This window comes from Hyla sarda, chromosome 11 (genome assembly GCF_029499605.1).
Source record: "Hyla sarda isolate aHylSar1 chromosome 11, aHylSar1.hap1, whole genome shotgun sequence".
Classification (NCBI taxonomy): Eukaryota; Metazoa; Chordata; class Amphibia; order Anura; family Hylidae; genus Hyla; species Hyla sarda.
Window position 1 is genome coordinate 105,689,524 of NC_079199.1, and position 18,814 is coordinate 105,708,337.

Below are 18,814 nucleotides of genomic sequence, written 5' to 3' on the forward strand. Positions count from 1 at the left end.
ACAATTAACCCCTTCTCTCCCCCTTCCTGCAGCTGCATTCGACAGCAGATACAAGACGGCCTGTAAGAAACTGGGGAACTCCCTGGGAAAAGAAGAACTGCGCAGACGTCGGGCCCAGCTCCCCAGTGCTAAAGCAATGGACTGCCGCAAGACATTTGGCGCAACGCTGGAATGCTAGGTCTCATCATGACACTCGCTATGTGAAAAGTGCAATATGGAGTGCAGTCTCCGTTCTAGTCAGAGACTGTGTGCGCGTAAATCGTGGAGCGAGACTAGTGGGGTGGGGGGGTGTCAGTGACGTCGTATTGACGTGCTGGGAAGATATCAGCGAACACCCCCTCCTGTCCTCGCTATCCACCCGCTCACCGGCTGGAGACTATAAGACTGAGGAGAGTCTGGAGCCAACACTTCCTGCATCTCATCGGATACGTGCCAGCCAGCGCCCAACGCCAGCAACCTGGGGCGCGCATCCACGCAGTCCTACTCCATCGGTCTCACCATATTTAACGCTCGGTTTACATTAAGCTCAGTTACAGGAGCAATGCGCAACTTTTACGTTGACCTCTGCTGATCAACCCTGATATCTTCTGCTGCTTAGGATAAGAAGGGGTTAATCACGGGCGCCAAAGATGATGATGATTTTATTTTAATACATTTTTTTTTTTTGCAATTCATGCGGCGGCGGTGGTACAGACCTGATTTCTGCCACTTCACGTTCTTCTCGCCATGAGCCAAGGTTCCGTCTTCCAAAGATAGCGGCTGCCATGTTTACCTCCTGTAGTCACCACCACCGGCTGACAAAGCCACGTCCATCGCTATGTGAAGGGTCTGAGACATGAGCCACGCGGTGTCATCAGTCACCTGGGGCCCTGCAGCCATACTGTTCAGTCCCATTGGTGACTAATACCACTGCATAGGCCGCTCTCTTACCTGGCACTGTGTTCTGTGTTTTTTACTGGAATGGGGTCCGGGGGCATCACCCCGAAAATGACAGTGTGAGTTATCAGTATTAACAGATGTTTTCTAATTTATTTATGTGGGATTCCTCCTGGTGTTTACCGTACAGTGTTGTGAGGGGGGTAGGGTGGGGGTGTCATTTCCGGGACCCCAGGTCACATAAGACTGTGAGCTGTGGTGGCGTCTCAGGCGTCACCGGTAGCATTTTCTAATAATGATTTTCGTGTATTATTTTTTTAACCTTGTTGATGTATAGATTTTTATTGGTCGCCATCATTTTATGTTTTTTGCCGTTTTTAAGGCCATTGTACATGTCGGAGGGTTGTCCTCATCCCATTCACCCATAATGCTCCAGATATAAGGGGGTCACAGGTCTGGACTGGATCTGAGGAGGACGGTGTCATTGGAAATAAAAGTGTTTGCTTCCTTCACTGCTGACATTTTGTGTCCTTTCTGTCTCCTCACTGGATGAATAAAGGGAGATTCTGGAATGTAATAATTTTTTTATGTTGCTTGAGGGGACTGTAAAAATAAGTAATAAATTACACTTACCTCCTCTTGTTCCCCCGCAGACAACGCATTTAAGCAGGACCTGCCAATCGCAGCAGTCCCAAGAAGGACCTAGAGTTACACTACGCACAGGCTGGGAAAGTTATTTTCTTCCTCCGATAACCCCTTTAACCCCTTAAGGATCTGCATTCTTCAGTTTTTGCACTTTCATTTATTCCTCCTCACCTTTTAAAACTAATAACCCTTTCAATTTTCCACCTAAAAATCCATATGATGGCTTATTTTATGTGCCACCAATTCTACTTCGTAATGACATCAGTAATTTTACCCAAAAATCAACGGCGAAACCAGAAAAAAAATAAAATAATTGTGCGACAAAATAAAAATAAAAAAACGCCTTTTCTCTATCGGCTCCATTGGGGGACACAGACCGTGGGTGTATGCTGCTGTCTCTAGGAGGTGTGACACTATGGTAATAAAAAAAAAAGTTAGCTCCTCCCAGCAGGATATACCCGCCTTCAGGCTCTGAGCTAATCAGTTTAAGCTTAGTGTCTGAAGGAGGTGGACATGGTCTGGATTTCTCCAGACCAGGTCTTCTGATTTTTTGTTTTCCTAGTATAGGGACGTGTTAGTTTTTTATTCCTTTTTCTTTTCTGTTTTCAGGTGGGGACTCAGGGACTCCGGTTCCCTGTTTCCCCATTGCGAATAATTGCGTATATGCGCTGTTCACCCCCCCTCGCCTACGGTCAGCGCCTGGGTTGGTACCTTAGTCCGGGTCTCCCTATTTCCCTGCTCGCCTCGCTCGCGCATAGCAGCCAGGCGTGATGCAGGTAACTAAAGCTGACTGAAGACTTCACTGAAGACTCCATTAGGTAAGTTCTTCTGACTGAGGTAAGTACTTTCCCCCCCTTTTTCTCCATAGGTACGGACTGGCAACCTCTGGAGACCCCCTGTGCTCTCAGTGCCGGCTTGCTTTCACTTTGCCGGCAGCGCCTTATACGTGGCTGAGAGCCGCGGCGCTGCTACGAGCCGGGCGCTTCAGCGCCGGCTTACTTTCACTTTCCCAGTCAGGCAGCCCGCTCTATTCCCCCGAGCGCATATGCGGCTGACATGTGCGCTCCGGACAACTAGCGGGCACCATGACAGTTCTTCTCGGCCGGTCTATAGCTCCGCCCACAGGGCTGGGAGTTCTCAGAGGAGCAAAGCAGCCTCCAATCAGCGCCGTGGGCGCGATTTTAAGTGAGAAGGGGTCAGTTAGTTAGTGCCTTGCTTCAGGCACACCCCTCTCTTCCTATTGACTGGCCTGTTCCTTCACTCTAGCTGCCTGGAGCGAGTTCTCCTCACTGCAGCTGACAGGGGACACAGACTAGGGTGAGAAAGTTCCTGTCTTTTTCCCACATTATGTCTGTACCCAGAGCTGTTCCTCCCTCTAAACAGAAACCTGGAACGTCAGTGACTTATTTTGTCTGTAAGCCCTGTAACACCAAGATGTCTTGCTCTGCTGAGCCCACTTGCCCTGCCTGCTCCCCCAGACCCCCTGATGCCCTTTCGGTCCCGGTGGGTTCAGCCGCTCCACCAGCCTGGGTTTCTTCCCTGACCCAGTATATGACTGACTTGACCCAGGTCTCCCGTTCGGTGGCTGAGGCCTCCCGGGAAGTGGTGTCCGCCTTGAAGGGGTCTTCCCTGCGCAGGACCTCTGAGAGGGCCCGCTCCTCGTCTCCACATACTTCACGCTCTCACAAGCGTACTAGGGGTGCCTCATCTGACTCTTCCATTGAGTCTTCAGATAGACGTGAGCGTTCCCCTCGTGGGTCCCGCCCCCCCCCCCCCTGTCATCTGGGCACAAACGTCGCTCCTCCAGAGGACGTTCTCGGAGTCGCCGCTCTACCACGCCAGAGCCGCGTACCTGGTCAGGGTCGCCCCCCTCCAGGACTGCCTCTACTCATTCACATTCCCCTGGTGAACTGGTGGTCGAGGCTTCCGAGCCGGCATCTGACTCAGAGGACCGCTCGGACTCAATTGCAACGGTGAACTCATTGGTGACAGCCATAAGAGACACCTTTCACTTAGAGGACCCAGGATCTTCGGATGTCAATCCAGGAGTATCCTTTCATCGTGCTAAGCCAGCACCTCAAAGGTTCAGCTCTAACGCTGACTTTGACAACATTCTGGAATCTGCATGGAAACATCCAGACAAGAGGTTCCCGGGAATCAAGACAATTCAAGAATGTTATCCAAATGACAAGGACTTTGTCGCTAAGGTGGTTTCCCCTCCCTCAGTGGATCCACCAATCTCCCGGATCTCTAAGGCGACTACACTGCCTCTGGCAGATGCCGCTGCCTTCAAGGATCCCATGGACAAGAAGGTAGAATCCTTAGCGAAGTTTGCTTCTGAAGCAGCTGGCTCTTCTCTTCTTCCCATCTTCGCCTCAACATGGGTGTCCAAGGCCCTATCGGAGTGGTGCCAAAAGCTCCATCAGGATATCTTAGCGGGATCCCCCCCCCCCCCCCCCCCCCCCAGAGGATCTATCTGCTCTGGCTCTCCAATGCTCTAAAGCTGGGGACTTTCTGTGCCCAGCTTCCATGCCGTCAGCCCGTTGTTCTGCTTTTGCTGTGGGTCACCTAGCGGCTCTCCGCCGCTCTATGTGGCTTAAAGCTTGGAATGCAGATGCCGCTTCCAAGAGGTCTCTCACTGAGCTTCCCTTTACCGGTTGCCGTCTTTTTGGCAAACGCCTTGATAAGATTATCTCTGGGGCAACGGGAGGTAAGAGTTCCTTGTTACCTCAAAATAAGGCTCGCCCTACTTCCCCAAGGAAGTCCTTTTCCTTTCGGTCCTTTCGGACCTCTGGCTCCATTAAAGGGTCCGGGCAGGCGCCCTCGCGGGACAAGAAGGCTCCCTTGTTCCTGGCCCGCCCGTCTTGAAAGTCGGTCTCCAACCGGTCCGGCCGTTTTGTGCCCCAAATCGGGCAACCGCAAACCCACTTCTGCATGAAGGGAGGCCCCCACCCGCGGTTTCTTCTCGGGTGGGAGGTCGTCTCTTGCTTTTTCGATACATCTGGACCTCTCACATTCAGGACTCTTGGATCAGGGACGTGGTGTCCAACGGTTACCGAATCGAATTCGCCTCCCTTCCGAGGGATCCCTTTTTTCGATCCCGGGCCCCCCGGTCTCCTCCTCTGGCGAAGCAAATTCGAGCGGCTCTCCAGTCTCTGCTTCTCCAGGGGGTTATCATTCCTGTTCCTCCAGGGGAACGGTTTCGAGGTTTCTATTCAAATCTTTTTGTGGTCCCCAAGAAGGACAGTTCTGTGCGACCAATCCTATACCTCAAGCATCTCAACCGTCACCTTCTCATCCACCACTTCCGAATGGAATCTCGGTGGTGGCGTCCCTGGAACAAGGGGGAGTTTCTTTCCTCGTTGGACATCAAGGATGCCTACCTCCATGTGCCAATATTTCCAGGCCATCATCGGTACCTCCGCTTTGCGGTCCCAGAGGGGCACTTTCAATTCGTAGCCCTCCCCTTCGGTCTAGCCACGGCTCCTCGGGTCTTTACAAAGATCCTTGCGCCAGTGATGGGCCTGTTACGGTCGAGGGGAATCTCAGTGATACCCTATCTGGACGACCTTCTCATCAAGGCTCCAACCAGAGCCCAGACTCTGGAGAATCTGGACGTCACTCTCCACACTCTGACTCGCTTCGGTTGGATGATCAACCGGGACAAGTCAGTCCTTCGTCCTACCCAGTCTCTAACCTTCCTGGGACTTCGATTCGACACGGCCTCTGCCCGAATTTGTCTTCCGCCGGACAAACGTCTGGCGCTTCGGTCAGGGGTCCGCTCCCTTCGGACCCAGGTCTCAGTCTCCATCCGCACTTGTATGGAAGTCCTGGGTCGGATGGTGGCAACTATGGAGGCCGTACCCTTTGCCCAGTTTCATTACCGCCCCCTTTAACTGGCGATTCTCTCTCGATGGAACAGGTCTCTTCTGTCCCTCGATCGTCAGATTGTTCTCCCTCGCAGGGTCCGTCAGTCTGCTCTGGTGGCTCCGCTCCCCCCTTCTTCTCCAAGGGCGGTCGTTTCTTCCCTTTCACTGGCAGGTTGTTACAACGGATTCCAGCCTGTCGGGCTGGGGTGTTCAGGGATTGGACGGTTCAGGGACTCTGGTCTCCCCAGGAGACCCTTCTTCCAATAAACATATTGGGGGGCATTTACTAATCTTTTACTATGTAGTCTGGTTTTTACCCTGTTTTTTTCTACTTCATTTTTGACTATGTGCGACAAATTTACTAAATTGTTGCACGGCATTAATAAATTTGGCACACATAGGCAAAAGTGGGAAATTTACTTCATGTAGTAGAAAAAATAGTCTGTTCCTCTTTCCTGCTGTCTGAATAGGTTTGGCTGCTGGTTTCCTTCTGGATCTTTTGTTTTTGAGGTTTTTTTTTAGCTTTTTCACCACATCTAAATAATTCAATAACTACAGCGGTCCCTCAAGTTACAATATTAATTGGTTCCAGGAAAACCATTGTAAGTTGAAACCATTGTATGTTGAGACCATAACTCTATGGAAACGTGGTAATTGGTTCTAAAGGCACCAAAATGTCATCCAAAACAGGAAAAAGTGACAAAGAAAAATAAGTAGATAACTGATATAGATAAAGCAAATCCTTACATATAAAAGTAATAAAGATCTGCTGGGAGCTGTAAATTACTGTCTATGTCAGTGTTTCCCAAGCAGGGAGCCTCCAGCTGTTGCAAAACTATAACTCCCAGCATGCCTGGACAGCCAAAGGCTGTCCGGGCATGCTGGGAGTTGTAGTTTTGCAAAAGATGGGGCCACCCTGCTTGGGAAACACTGTCTATGTAGAGGACAGGAGCTTCTTCAGGGGTCCTGTACAGTACAGGCAATGTCCCAAACAAGTAATGGAGTCGCCCTCACCTGGTGTCCAAAAGAGCAGCTAACCCTGATACAGGTAAAGTGTACAGAACATGTAATACCAGACACCAGGCAGTGCATACACTTCAGTAATACAGGGGTTTTACCAGTGAATGCCCATTTTGATTGGTTGGTTCTTCCAGCCATTGACACGTTTTACAGATCTGGACTGTCTGTAGCATTGTATGTTGAGTCTGGTTTCAACTTACGATGGTCCAGAAAAGACCATTGTATGTTGAAACTATTGTATGTTGAGGCCATTGTAAGTTGAGGGATCACTGTAAATTGTAGTTATGGCTCAGAAGTGGTAAACGGCGTTTAGTGTGTGTGTGTGTGTGTGTTTATTACATTTTTTTAACACAGTTTTTTTCTCCCTAAATGTACTTACACTTTTTTTTTTTTTTTGGTTACTTCTTCTACAGATCTGTGTATCCTGTGGACTCCTTCGGATTCGGTGGACTACTTCGATGACCAGCGTTTTTCTTTGCTTGATGTTAATAAAATGGTTAACGAGGGCTTGTGGGGGAGTGTTTTTTGTAATAAATTTATTTTTAAACCTGTTGTGTTTTATTTTTATTTTACTTTACTAGACAGGCTTAGTAGTGGAAGCTGTCTTATAGACTGAGTCCATTACTAAGCCGGGCTTAGCGTTAGCCACAAAAACAGCTAGCGCTAACCCCCAATTATTACCCCGGTACCCAACACCACAGGGGTGCCGGGAAGAGCCGGTACCAACAGGCCCGGAGCGTCAAAAATGGCGCTCCTGGGCCTAGGCGGTAACAGGCTGGCGTTATTTAGGTTGGGGAGGGCCAGTAACAATGGTCCTCGCCCACCCTGGGAACGTCAGGCTGTTACTGTTTGGTTGGTATTTGGTTGAGAATAAAAATAGGGGGACCCTATACGTTTTTTAAATATATTTAATTATTTATTTAAAAAAAAAAAACGCATAGGGTCCCCCCTATTTTCATTCTCAGCCAAATACCAACCAAACAGTAACAGCCTGACGTTCCCAGGGTGGGCGAGGACCATTGTTACTGGCCCTCCCCAGCCTAAATAACGCCAGCCTGTTACCGCTTAGGCCCAGGAGCGCCATTTTTGACGCTCCAGGCCTGTTGGTACCGGCTCTTCCCAGCACCCCTGTGGCGTTGGGTACCGGGGTAATAATAGGGGGTTAGCGCTAGCTGTTTTTGTGGCTAGCGCTAAGCCCAGGTTAGTAATGGACTCTGTCTATAAGACAGCTTCCACTACTAAGCCTGTCTAGTAAAGTAAGAAAAAAACACAACAGGTTTTAAAACATTTTTATTACAAAAAACACTCCCCCACAAGCCCTCGTTAACCATTTTATTAAAATCAAACAAAGAAAAACGCTGGTCATCGAAGTAGTCCACCGAATCCGAAGGAGTCCACAGGATACACGGATCTGAAATGAGAAGAAAACAAAAAAAATGGGTTAGTACATTTATTATCACCTGCTCACACATCTCCCGCCCCGCACGACTACAACTGCCAGCATGCCCTTACAGTAAGGACATGCTGGGAGTTGTAGTTGTGTGGTGCAGGAGATGTGTGGGCAAGTGACAAGCTTGTCCCCTGCCCCCAGCTGCAGGACTACAACTCCCAGCATGCCCTTACAGTAAGGTGGGGCGGAGGCCGGGCACAGTGTTTCCCAACCTGGGACTTGTAGTTTTGCAACATCTGGAGGCAACCTGGCTGGGAAACACTGGCCTAAAACAGTGTTTCCCAACCAGGGTGCCTCCAGATGTTGCAAAACTACAAGCCCCAGCATGCCTGGACAGTCAAAGGCTGTCCAGGCATGCTGGGAGTTGTAGTCTTGCAACATCTGGAGGCACCCTGGTTTGGAAACACTGGCCTAAAACAGTGTTTCCCAACCAGGGTGCCTCCAGATGTTGCAAGACTACAACTCCCAGCATGCCTAGACAGCCTTTGGCTGTCCAGGCATGCTGGGAGTTGTAGTCTTGCAACATCTGGAGGCACCCTGGTTGGGAAACACTGTTTTAGGCCAGTGTTTCCCAACTGTTTTAGGCCAGTGTTTCCCAACCAGGGTGCCTCCAGCTGTTGCTAAACTACAACTCCCAGCATGCCTGGACAGCCAAAGGCTGTCCAGGCATGCTGGGAGTTGTAGTCTTGCAACAACTGGAGGCACCCTGGTTGGGAAGCCTGCGCAACTTACCGGCTTCCGTAGGATCCAGCGCTGCACGACGATCTCCGACAGCGATCGTCGCTGGAGCCTCGGAAGGGTAAGTGAACTTCTTCGCCGGTCCCCTTCAGCTGTTTAGTTTTGCAACAGCTGGAGGACTACAGTTTACAGACCACAAACCAGTGGTCTGCAAACTGTGGCCCTCCAGCTGTTGCAAAACTACAACTCCCAGCATGCCTGGACAGCCAATGGCTGTCCAGGCATGCTGGGAGTTGTAGTCTTGCAACATCTGGAGTCACCCTGGTTGGGAAACACTGTTTTAGGCCAGTGTTTCCCAACAAGGGTGCCTCCAGCTGTTGCAAAACTACAACTCCCAGCATGCCCGGACAGCCAATGGCTGTCCAGGCATGCTGGGAGTTGTAGTCTTGCAACATCTGGAGGCACCCTGGTTGGGAAACACTGTTTTAGGCCAGTGTTTCCCAACAAGGGTGCCTCCAGCTGTTGCAAAACTACAACTCCCAGCATGCCCGGACAGCCAAAGGGTGTCCAGGCATGCTGGGAGTTGTAGTCTTGCAACATTTGGAGGCACCCTGGTTGGGAAGCTTGCGCAACTTACCGGCTTCCGTAGGATCCAGCGCTGCACGACACTGCCGCGCGACGATCTCCGTCAGCGATCGTCGCTGGAGCCTCGGAAGGGTAAGTGAACTTCTTCGCCGGTCCCCTTCAGCTGTTTAGTTTTGCAACAGCTGGAGGACTACAGTTTACAGACCACACACCAGTGGTCTGCAAACTGTGGCCCTCCAGCTGTTGCAAAACTACAACACCCAGCATGCCCTGACAGCCAAAGCCTATGGCTCTCAGGGCAGGAGCCCGGGCTGACATTACAGTGCAGCCGCCCGGGCTCCTCATACGGTCTCCCCGCTACCCCCCCTTGTCTCCCGCCCGGGCTCCTCATACGGCCTCCCCGCTACCCCCCCCCCCCCTCCCCTTGTCTCCCGCCCGCGCCGCTCAGCTCCCGCTGCTACAAGACTACAACTCCCAGCGTGTCCTCACTGTAAGGCCATGCTGGGACTTGTAGTCTTGCAACAGCAGACAGATGGGAGTTGTGTGGCGCTGGCAGGTGAGAGGGGGGGGATATAAATCACTGCAGTGTCCCTGTAGCGCAGTGAGGGTAGCGGGGAGAAAGTATGTCGGAGCCCGGGCGGCAGCAGCTTTTCCTGCTCCATGTTGGAGCTGGAGTAAATTTTTATGGCCGTTGCGACAGTTTATTGCGCAACTGCGACTGTCTCAGTTAATAAATTCCTGACCACTGCAAGTAAAAACTGAAAACTTGCGTAAATTAAGCGGGAATTTTTTTTTTTACTTTCTAGCTCTTGCTAGGGAAAGTCGCACAATTTATAGGGTAGGCGCAATTGCGACAATTTTGCGCCAAAAATAGTCAGAAAAAAATGACTAAACCCCTTAGTAAATGCCCCCCATTGGAATTACGGGCGATTCTTCTTTGTCTTCTTCATTGGGAGTCCCGTCTTCAATCCCGTCCTGTCCGCGTTCAGTCGGACAACACCACGGCCGTGGCGTACATAAATCGACAGGGCGGCACTCGCAGCTCGGCAGCCATGGCCGAGGTGACCAAGATTCTCACCTGTGTGGAGAGCAAGGTTCCGACCATTTCGGCGATTCACATTCCGGGAGTGCTCAACTGGGAAGCGGACTTCTTCAGTTGGTTCTCACCCCACCACGGCGAGTGGTCTCTACATCCGGAGGTCTTCGCGCAGCTCTGCGACCTCTGGGGCACTTCGGACATGGACCTCTTCGCGTCCCGGCACAATCGGAAGATCCTTCCTTTTGTGTCCAAGTCCCGGGACCCTCAGGCTCTGGCCGTGGACGCCCTAGTGATTCCTTGGGCGGGGTTTGCCCTACCCTATCTGTTCCCTCCTCTTCCGCTCCTTCCCAGGGTGCTGAGGAAGCTCAAGGCAGAGGAGGTCCCCGCCAATCTGGTAGCTCCAGATTGGCCCCGAAGGTCGTGGTACGCCGACATAGTCAGGCTCCTGGACGATGCTCCACTGTGCCTTCCGCTCCGCCCTACTCTCTTAGGGTCATCTTTGCCACCCCAATTTTCAGTCACTGCATTTGATGGCGTGGCGGTTGAGACCGCAGTTTTGAGGGCCCGCGGGTTCTCTTCCCAAGTCATTTACACCATGCTCAAGGCTCGTAAGCCCTCCTCCTTATTTTCGTTGGTGTGAAGCTCAGGACTTCTCTTTGGTAACCTTCTCGGTTCCCCGTCTTCTCTCCTTTTTGCAGTCGGGGTTGGAACTGGGGTTGTCTCTTTTAAAGGTCAGGTTTCGTTTAAAGGTCAGGTTCCTTCAAGGAGTGGCGCACGCTGTTCCTCCTTATCTGTCACCCTCTCCCCCTTGGGACTTGAATTTGGTTCTGAGTGCCCTACAGGGTGCACCCTTTGAGCCCCTTAGAGAGGTGTCTCTCTGCCTCCTTTCTTGGAAAGTGGCGTTTCTTGTTGCTATCACCTCCATCCGGAGGGGGACTGAACTGGCAGCTTTTTCCTGCCGTTCTCCGTTTCTGGTGATCCACCAGGATAAGGTTGTTTTCCGGCCAGATCCTTCCTTTTTGCCTAAGGAGGTCTTGGCCTTTCACCTCAATGAGGACATTGTCCTCCCGTCCTTTTGTCCTGCTCCTAGGGAGCGCTTACTACACAAGCTGGATGTAGTTCGGGCTGTTCGGTCTTATCTTTCCATCACTTCTTCGTTTCGTCAGTGTGATTCCTTTTTCATCCTTACGGAAGGTTGTCGCAAGGGACAACCTGCTTCCAAGGCCACCATTTCTCGGTGGATTTGGTCCGCCATTTCGGATGCCTATCGCTGTAAGGGGAAGATTTCTGCTTTCAGGGTTGTGGCTCATTCTACCCGTTCTGTTGGGGCATCCTGGGCTCTCCAGAATAGAGCCTCGGCCTCGCAGATTTGCATGGCGGCTACCTGGTCGTCTTTGCACACTTTCTCGAGGTTTTACCGAGTTCATACTTTCGCATCGGCTGATGCTAGTCTGGGTCGTAAAGTGTTGCAGGCGGCAGTGGATCGGCCATCTGCCTGACTGCTTATCTGGCCACCCAAGGGACGGCTTTGGTACATCCCACAGTCTGTATCCCCAATGGAGCCGGTAGATAAAAGGAGATTTTTGTTTACTTACCGTAAAATCTCTTTTTTGAAGGATCCATTGGGAGACACAGCTCCTGCCCTTTTTGGGGTTCTCTATCCGAGGGTGTGTTCAGTTATGTTTTTTCTTCTGGTTCTCGGACAGTTTGGGGTTTTTCTTTGACCTGTTGGTCTCCTCCTATTGCTCTGGAACTTAAACTGATTAGCTCAGAGCCTGAAGGTGGGTAAATCCTGCTGGGAGGAGCCGACTTTATTTTATAACCATAGTGTCACACCTCCTAGAGACAGCAGCATACACCCACGGTCTGTGTCCCCCAATGGATCCTTCGAGAAAGAGATTTTACGGTCAGTAAACAAAAATCTCCTTTTTGTAACTTTTGGGGTCTTCCGTTTCTATGCAGTGCATTTTTTTATTTTTATTTGTTTTATTAAAAAGTAAACAACACTTGACCGAGTGGCCTCACTGAGAGCATAAGAACAAGTACAGTGCAAAAAGGAGGCACACAGTGACATAGGTAAGGATACAGCATCAAGACGACAGGTTCACAGACCTCTGGCCGCAGGGGCCTACTCAATGTCAAGTTAACAAACCAATTAAATAACTTAAAACACAACATCACAGGGCGAATAACCGCCATTTGGCATCAAGCATCAGCAGGTTCTAAAACTGCAGCATACACCACCTGAGACCATACATAAATGATGAAGAGAGGACTCACAAGACGAATGATGGACAGGCACTGACAAAAAGGAGGGCAAAAAGATAGAGGGGACTAAAAACAAAAATGTAAATCATCAGTAGATATGACAAGTAGTGGACACGAGGAGTGGTCATAGAGTAAGTGCATTGTGTGAGAGGAGAGGAGCACCAGGGAATCACTGCATTAACAAGCCCGTGCCACTGGGGCAACATAGGCGGTCGTGGGTCCACCCATTTGAGAGCAATCGCCTTTCTGGACAGAAACAGGGTTTCTCGAAGAAATGTGCGAACATGATGCGTCCACACTTCTTCATTCATTACTATTATTACAAGCATACTAGGGGGTCCATTGGAGGTGAAGGTTGTGCAAGAGTGGCTAGAGGTCGCAGGACTTCAGTCCCAAAGGCTGCAATGTCAGGGCAAGCCCAGAGGAGATGCCAAAAATTGGCTCTAGCAGCTCCACAGCAGTGACATGCATCCGAGTCTGAGCGACCCATTCTAAGTAATCTGGTGCGGGTGACAACTATAATGAATGATGTTCAATTGAATAAGTTTGTTATTGGCATCCAGGGATACTAGCATGTGGGAGGATAGGATCTCCTCCCAATCATCACCTGTAAGATTGGGGATATATGACTGCCAATTGTGATCGTGAAATCTTGGCCTGAATAAGATGCCTATAAAGGATGGACACCATACCCCTACGCCCTTGAGACTTTTAAATCCCAATAAGCGGGAATGCAGAGATAGGCGGACCTCCCACATGGAATTGAGCATTAAGAGCGTGACGTAATTGTAAATATCTAAAGAAGCTGTGTCTGGGTAAAGCATGAGTAGATTGCAGTTGGTCAAATGAGCACAGTATGTTATCCCGGTATACATTTTCTAAGAAACACACCCCTACGTTCTGCCAAAATATTGGGTCCAGGTCCTCACCCCAGTGTGTGAAATTTGGATTGTGCCACAGCGGAGTATCTGAGGGTATATCAGTATAACCATGGACCAGTTTAGCCGCCCAAACACGGATAGCCAGTTTGTGGAGAGGCAAGAGGGTGCGACCCCCTAGGGTAGGGCGCTCCAGGAGAAGTCTCGACGTCAGGTGCGGAACAAATCTGGCTACATTTAGCTCAGCATCTGGCATCGTGTATCCATGAACGGATATATCTCAGTTGGCCGGCCAAATAATACAAGAAAAAAACGGATAATGATAGACCAGCCTCTAGTTTAGGGCGCTGCAAGGTAGTAAGACGAATTTTGGGCCTATTGGGACCACAGATAAATGGGAAGTGGAGTGTGTCAAAGAAAGATTTAGGAATCGGAACCGAGGCATGTTCCAGTGCATATAAACATTTGGGAAGAATGATAAGTTTAATGAGATTGATACGGCTAGTGAGAGCGGCAATGTCGCCCAGATTCAAAATTTGGTTTTGATGTAGGAATAAGGGCAAGGACATTAGGATTCAGATCAAGTAGTGGGTCCCTATTGATATACACCCACAGATACTTGAACTCCACAACAATCGGGAGACCACACAGGATGGGACAAATCATGCCTCAAAAGCGGCATCACCGCCAACTTGGACCAATTAATAAAGAAACTGGAAAAGTAGCCAAATCTATTCATGAGATTGGTAACATTGGGCAGCATGTTGATGGGATCGGAGAGAAAGAGCACCATGTCGTCCGCATATAATCCTATGCATTCCTCCCTACTGCCCATAGACATACCATGGAAGTCAGGGTCCTGCCGGACACGCAGAGCAAGAGGCTCCACTGCCACCACAGACAGGAGTGGAGACAGGGGGCACCCCTGTCTCATGCCTCGGCCCAGGCCAAACGGGAGAGAACAGATCCCGTTCACAAGAACCTGAGCCCAGGGGTGCCTATAGAGGATAGAGACCCACTTCCGGAAGTTGGGGCCAAAGCCAAATCTATGGAGAAGAAAAGAGAAAGCTAGCAGCCATATATACATTGCACACCACAAATAGTCAATATGTTCCAAAAAAATATATAAATCTTTATTTCTCTCAAAACAGACAGATGAGTACATACAATTAAAAACAGTTAAAAACACATAATCCAAAAGCGGAGGAATATAATCCTACTACGCCCACCCTGCAGTGGGTACACATTACCCTAAGATGTGAACCAGTCCCGGACTAATAGAACACAACCAATGTATGCAGCAAATTCTAGAGATTATACCAATAAGTAGCACCTGGCAAATATAAATATAATATGTAGAACGCCTAGCAGCCTGACCAATGTAAATATAATGAAAAATATGTATGTAAATCACAGTGCATATAAATCTGACCAGTATAAGGTGCAAAGAACTAAAACTCAGTGCATGTAATAAGTATGCCCAATGTAAAGTGCAATACTACGACCTGAGAAAAAGTGCTATGTGTCCATCAAGTCTGGCTGTCAGGCTCAGTGCTAAAGTGCTGCTACCGGGACTCCTCACATCCAAAGCAGGGAGAAGCTGACCCCACGCGTTCCGCCTCCAGCTACGGAGGCTTCCTCAGGAGTGACAAAATACTCATCTTGGCCGTTCTTATGTATACAACCAAATCATTAAAATTACAATCACCTGGAGTAATACCTGTGGACCGCATGTTGACTCGCATTCATTATGGAATATCAGCGAAAGCGAGGCTTGGCGCGCCACAATGACTACCATAACATGGCCGAGACCAGGGATAGAAGCGAGGCTTGATAACTAATCAGTGTATGTGGAACCGAGGCTTGGCATGTGGTTCTATTAGCCCTCCATGGGATCGGGAACGAGGCTCGAAGCGCACGAGCGCCCGGGGCAAGGCACCGCCCACAGCACATATCCGAAACGAGGCCCTGCACGCACCGCGGACCAGAGCGAGGCCCAGACCGCAATGCAATACACGACCGCGCCCGGCATATTGCCCTGCCGGATCGGCACCGCACCCCGCCCACCCGTCACGTGATCGAGCCTGACACGATACCCAGGGGAGGTGGGATTCTGAGTATATGCTTGTCCGGAAATGGGGCAAAAATAGAATAGGATAAGGACGGAAGTGGGGCCATCCAACAATACAAGGGCATGATAATAACTTAACTATCGACCCAAATATATATACATAAGTGAGATACAATCAGAACAGGAGTAGGGACAAATCTGGTGCGCAGAGCAAGAGGCTCCACTGCCACCACAGACAGGAGTGGAGACAGGGGGCACCCCTGTCTCATGCCTCGGCCCAGGCCAAACGGGAGAGAACAGATCCCGTTCACAAGAACCTGAGCCCAGGGGTGCCTATAGAGGATAGAGACCCACTTCCGGAAGTTGGGGCCAAAGCCAAATCTATGGAGGACCTCTAAAAGATAACCCCATTCCACCGAATCAAATGCCTTGGCTGCATCCAAAGACGCCAAGGCCCAATCCCCCTCCAGAGCTCCTTCCACCTGGACACCTGTCTGAACGCGGCGGATGTTATCTGAGGTGGACTTAGCAGGCATCATGCCCGTCTGATCATCGTGAATAATCGTAAGAATACAACGGTTCAGCCAGTTGGCCAGAATTTTGGGAAGTATTTTGTAGTCTAAATGAGATATCGGCCTGTAGGAGCTTTTTATCCGGTTTCAGGACAACTATGGTCGCTTCATGCAGAGAGTCCGGCAGGGTGCCATCAGCAAACGCTGCTGCCAGATACATAGCCAATAAGGGAGGGAGAAGCACTACGCAGTACATTTTTACTTATATAGGTTTGATTTTGTCGTACTTCTGGAAAAAATCATAACTACATGCATGAAAATTAATACGTTTAAAAATGTCCTCTTCTGACCCCCTATAACTTTTTTATTTTTCTGCATATGGGGATGCATGTGGGCTCAATTTTATGCGCCGTGATCTGAAGTTTTTAGCGGTACCATTTTTGTTTTGATCTGACTTTTTGATCACTTTTTATTCTCTTTTTTTATGGTATGAAAAGTGTTAAAAAACATTTACGCACGCAGCGATGCTACCTATACCACCAACATTTTTATTTACATAGTTTTTTCACTTTTACTTCAGACGTGGCGGTCAACTTTCATCATGATGTCGGGTATTAGCTGCGGGTCCTAGCCGTTGATGGCCGGCGGGATTGACCCGTTATGACGCGGGGTCACCACATTATATCACGGGAGCCAGCACAGGATTCAAATAAACGTCCTGTGTCATTAAGGAGTTAAAGCTTTTGCGTCACTAATAAATACTTTTGACATGTTGCCCAAATACATCTGAACTTTATATTGAGTTACATTGGTGCCCCCTATTGATACATAACCCTTCAGGATGGATTTGCATCCACCACAACAATATGTATACAGAAATATATAGAAAAAGACAGAGGAGACACAATGCGCATCTAAGCGTAGTAAAAAAAAAAATATATATATATATATATATATATATATATATATATATATATATATAGATAATCTGAGTGTAAAAGAAAATAATTAAATAAAATAAAAAATAAAAATAAATGGATGTCGGCTCCAAGGAAGGGGGGGAGCAGCCGTTTCCAGATTCGTGTTTTCAGTTGTTATGTTAGGTTTGCTCACCTTTCTGTGTTGTACCGTGGGCACAACACCAGTAGACGCTTGTTTCCCACTATTCTGGGGGACACAGATTGGAGGAGTGCAGCCGGCACTAGACCCGTTCTCACCGGCGGAGGACGGTCACTGGAATGGAAGAATATCGGTCCAGTGGTGCCGAGAAAAAAGAGAAGTGCTTCTGTGGGCGCTCACCTCCGTCACAGATGTAGTCCGTCACAGGTATGTGGAAGTTTCCGAGAACTTGGTAAAATAAAACCGCTTGGACACGGATGTATTTTGGAAAATAAAAAGAAGGTTTATTCCTTCAGCATGCAATACAGCAACGCGTTTCGAGGGGCAGGGACCCCCTCTTCATCAGGCTATCTGCTATCTGCAGATAGCCTGATGAAGAGGGGGTCCCTGCCCCTTGAAACGCGTTGCTGTATTGCATGCTGAAGGAATAAACCTTCTTTTTATTTTCCAAAATACATCCGTGTCCAAGCGGTTTTATTTTACCAAGTTCTCGGAAACTTCCACATACCTGTGACGGACTACATCTGTGACGGAGGTGAGCGCCCACAGAAGCACTTCTCTTTTTTCTCGGGACCACGGGACCGATATTCTTCCACAACAATATGTATGGGATGGAACTATGAACTGAGACGTCTGAGATCTGTAGAAGTACTGCCAAGGCAATGGTCTACGAGCATCGGTCCAGCCTGCAGGAGGAGCAGAGTCGGGGGAATGGTCTATGAGCATCAGTCCAGCCCGGAGGAGGAGCAGAGCCGGGGGAATAGTCTACGAGCATCAGTCCAGCCCGGAGGAGGAGAAGAGCCAGGGGAATAGTCTACGAGCATCAGTCCAGCCTGGAGGAGAAGCAGAGCCGGGGGAATGGTCTACGAGCATCAGTCCAGCCTGGAGGAGGAGAAGAGCCGGGGGAATGGTCTACGAGCATCAGTCCAGCCTGGAGGAGTAGCAGAGTCTGCATAGACAGTGATTACAGCTCCCAGCAGATCTTTCTTACTCTTATATGTAAAGACTTGCTTTATCTTTATTAGTTATCTACTTATTTTTCTTCTAATCCTCACTTTTTCCTATTTTTGGATGACATTTTGGGCTTCAGAAGCAATTACCAGGTTTCCATAGAGTTATGGTCTCAACATACAATGGTTTCTACATAGGGCTGTGGGTATTTAGAGGTCGGTACTGTGCAATACGTTATGGTATCCTGTGGGGTTTGCTGTGGTAGGTGCATCACATGGAAGGTAAGATATGATTTGATAATCTGTTTTCCCTTAGTCTCCTCAGCAGCACAATATGGGTGTCTCATGCCCCTGTGCGCCCACAGGACATAAGGAATTTTTAATCAATAAATTATATACAGTAATTAGGTTCCCCTCCCCCTTAGCCCATAAATCGGGCTTACCTGCAAATGACCACAGAGTAAATTAAAAAGTAAAAACCTAACCTAAAAAAAGGAGGGAAACTTGTGCTGCTGAGGAGACTATAGGAAACCAGATTATCAATCAAATAATATCTTCCCTAGCATCCCTCAGCAGCACAATAGGGGGGTTTAGCAAGAAGAGAATACCCCATAGGTAGGGTCTCAACGCTTAACAGACTTAATTACAGAGTTAGCAAAACTCAGTTGGGCAGAAAGTCTGGTCTCCATTCTATAAAAACAAAAAAAGGTTACTGGTGTGGACCAGGTAGCAGATACACAAATGTGTTCAATTGGGACTGAGCATTTCTCAGCCTGAGAGGATCCTACTGCTCTGGGAGGGTGGGCTTTAGTGAAAGCAGGGGATCTACTACCTCCAAAACATAACAAAAGTTT

The 18,814-nt window shown here is 49.2% G+C and overlaps 1 protein-coding gene across 1 annotated transcript in view; it reads left to right on the plus strand.

Annotated features, from left to right (window-relative positions):
• DENND4B (DENN domain containing 4B) overlaps positions 1-1,395 on the plus strand; it is a 45,227-nt gene extending 43,832 nt beyond the window's left edge. Inside the window, exon 29 of the mRNA XM_056545557.1 lies at positions 33-1,395. Coding sequence (XP_056401532.1) covers positions 33-178 — 146 coding nt within the window. The 3' untranslated portion in view covers positions 179-1,395. The remainder of the gene's footprint in view (positions 1-32) is intronic.
• Positions 1,396-18,814: the final 17,419 nt, after the last annotated feature.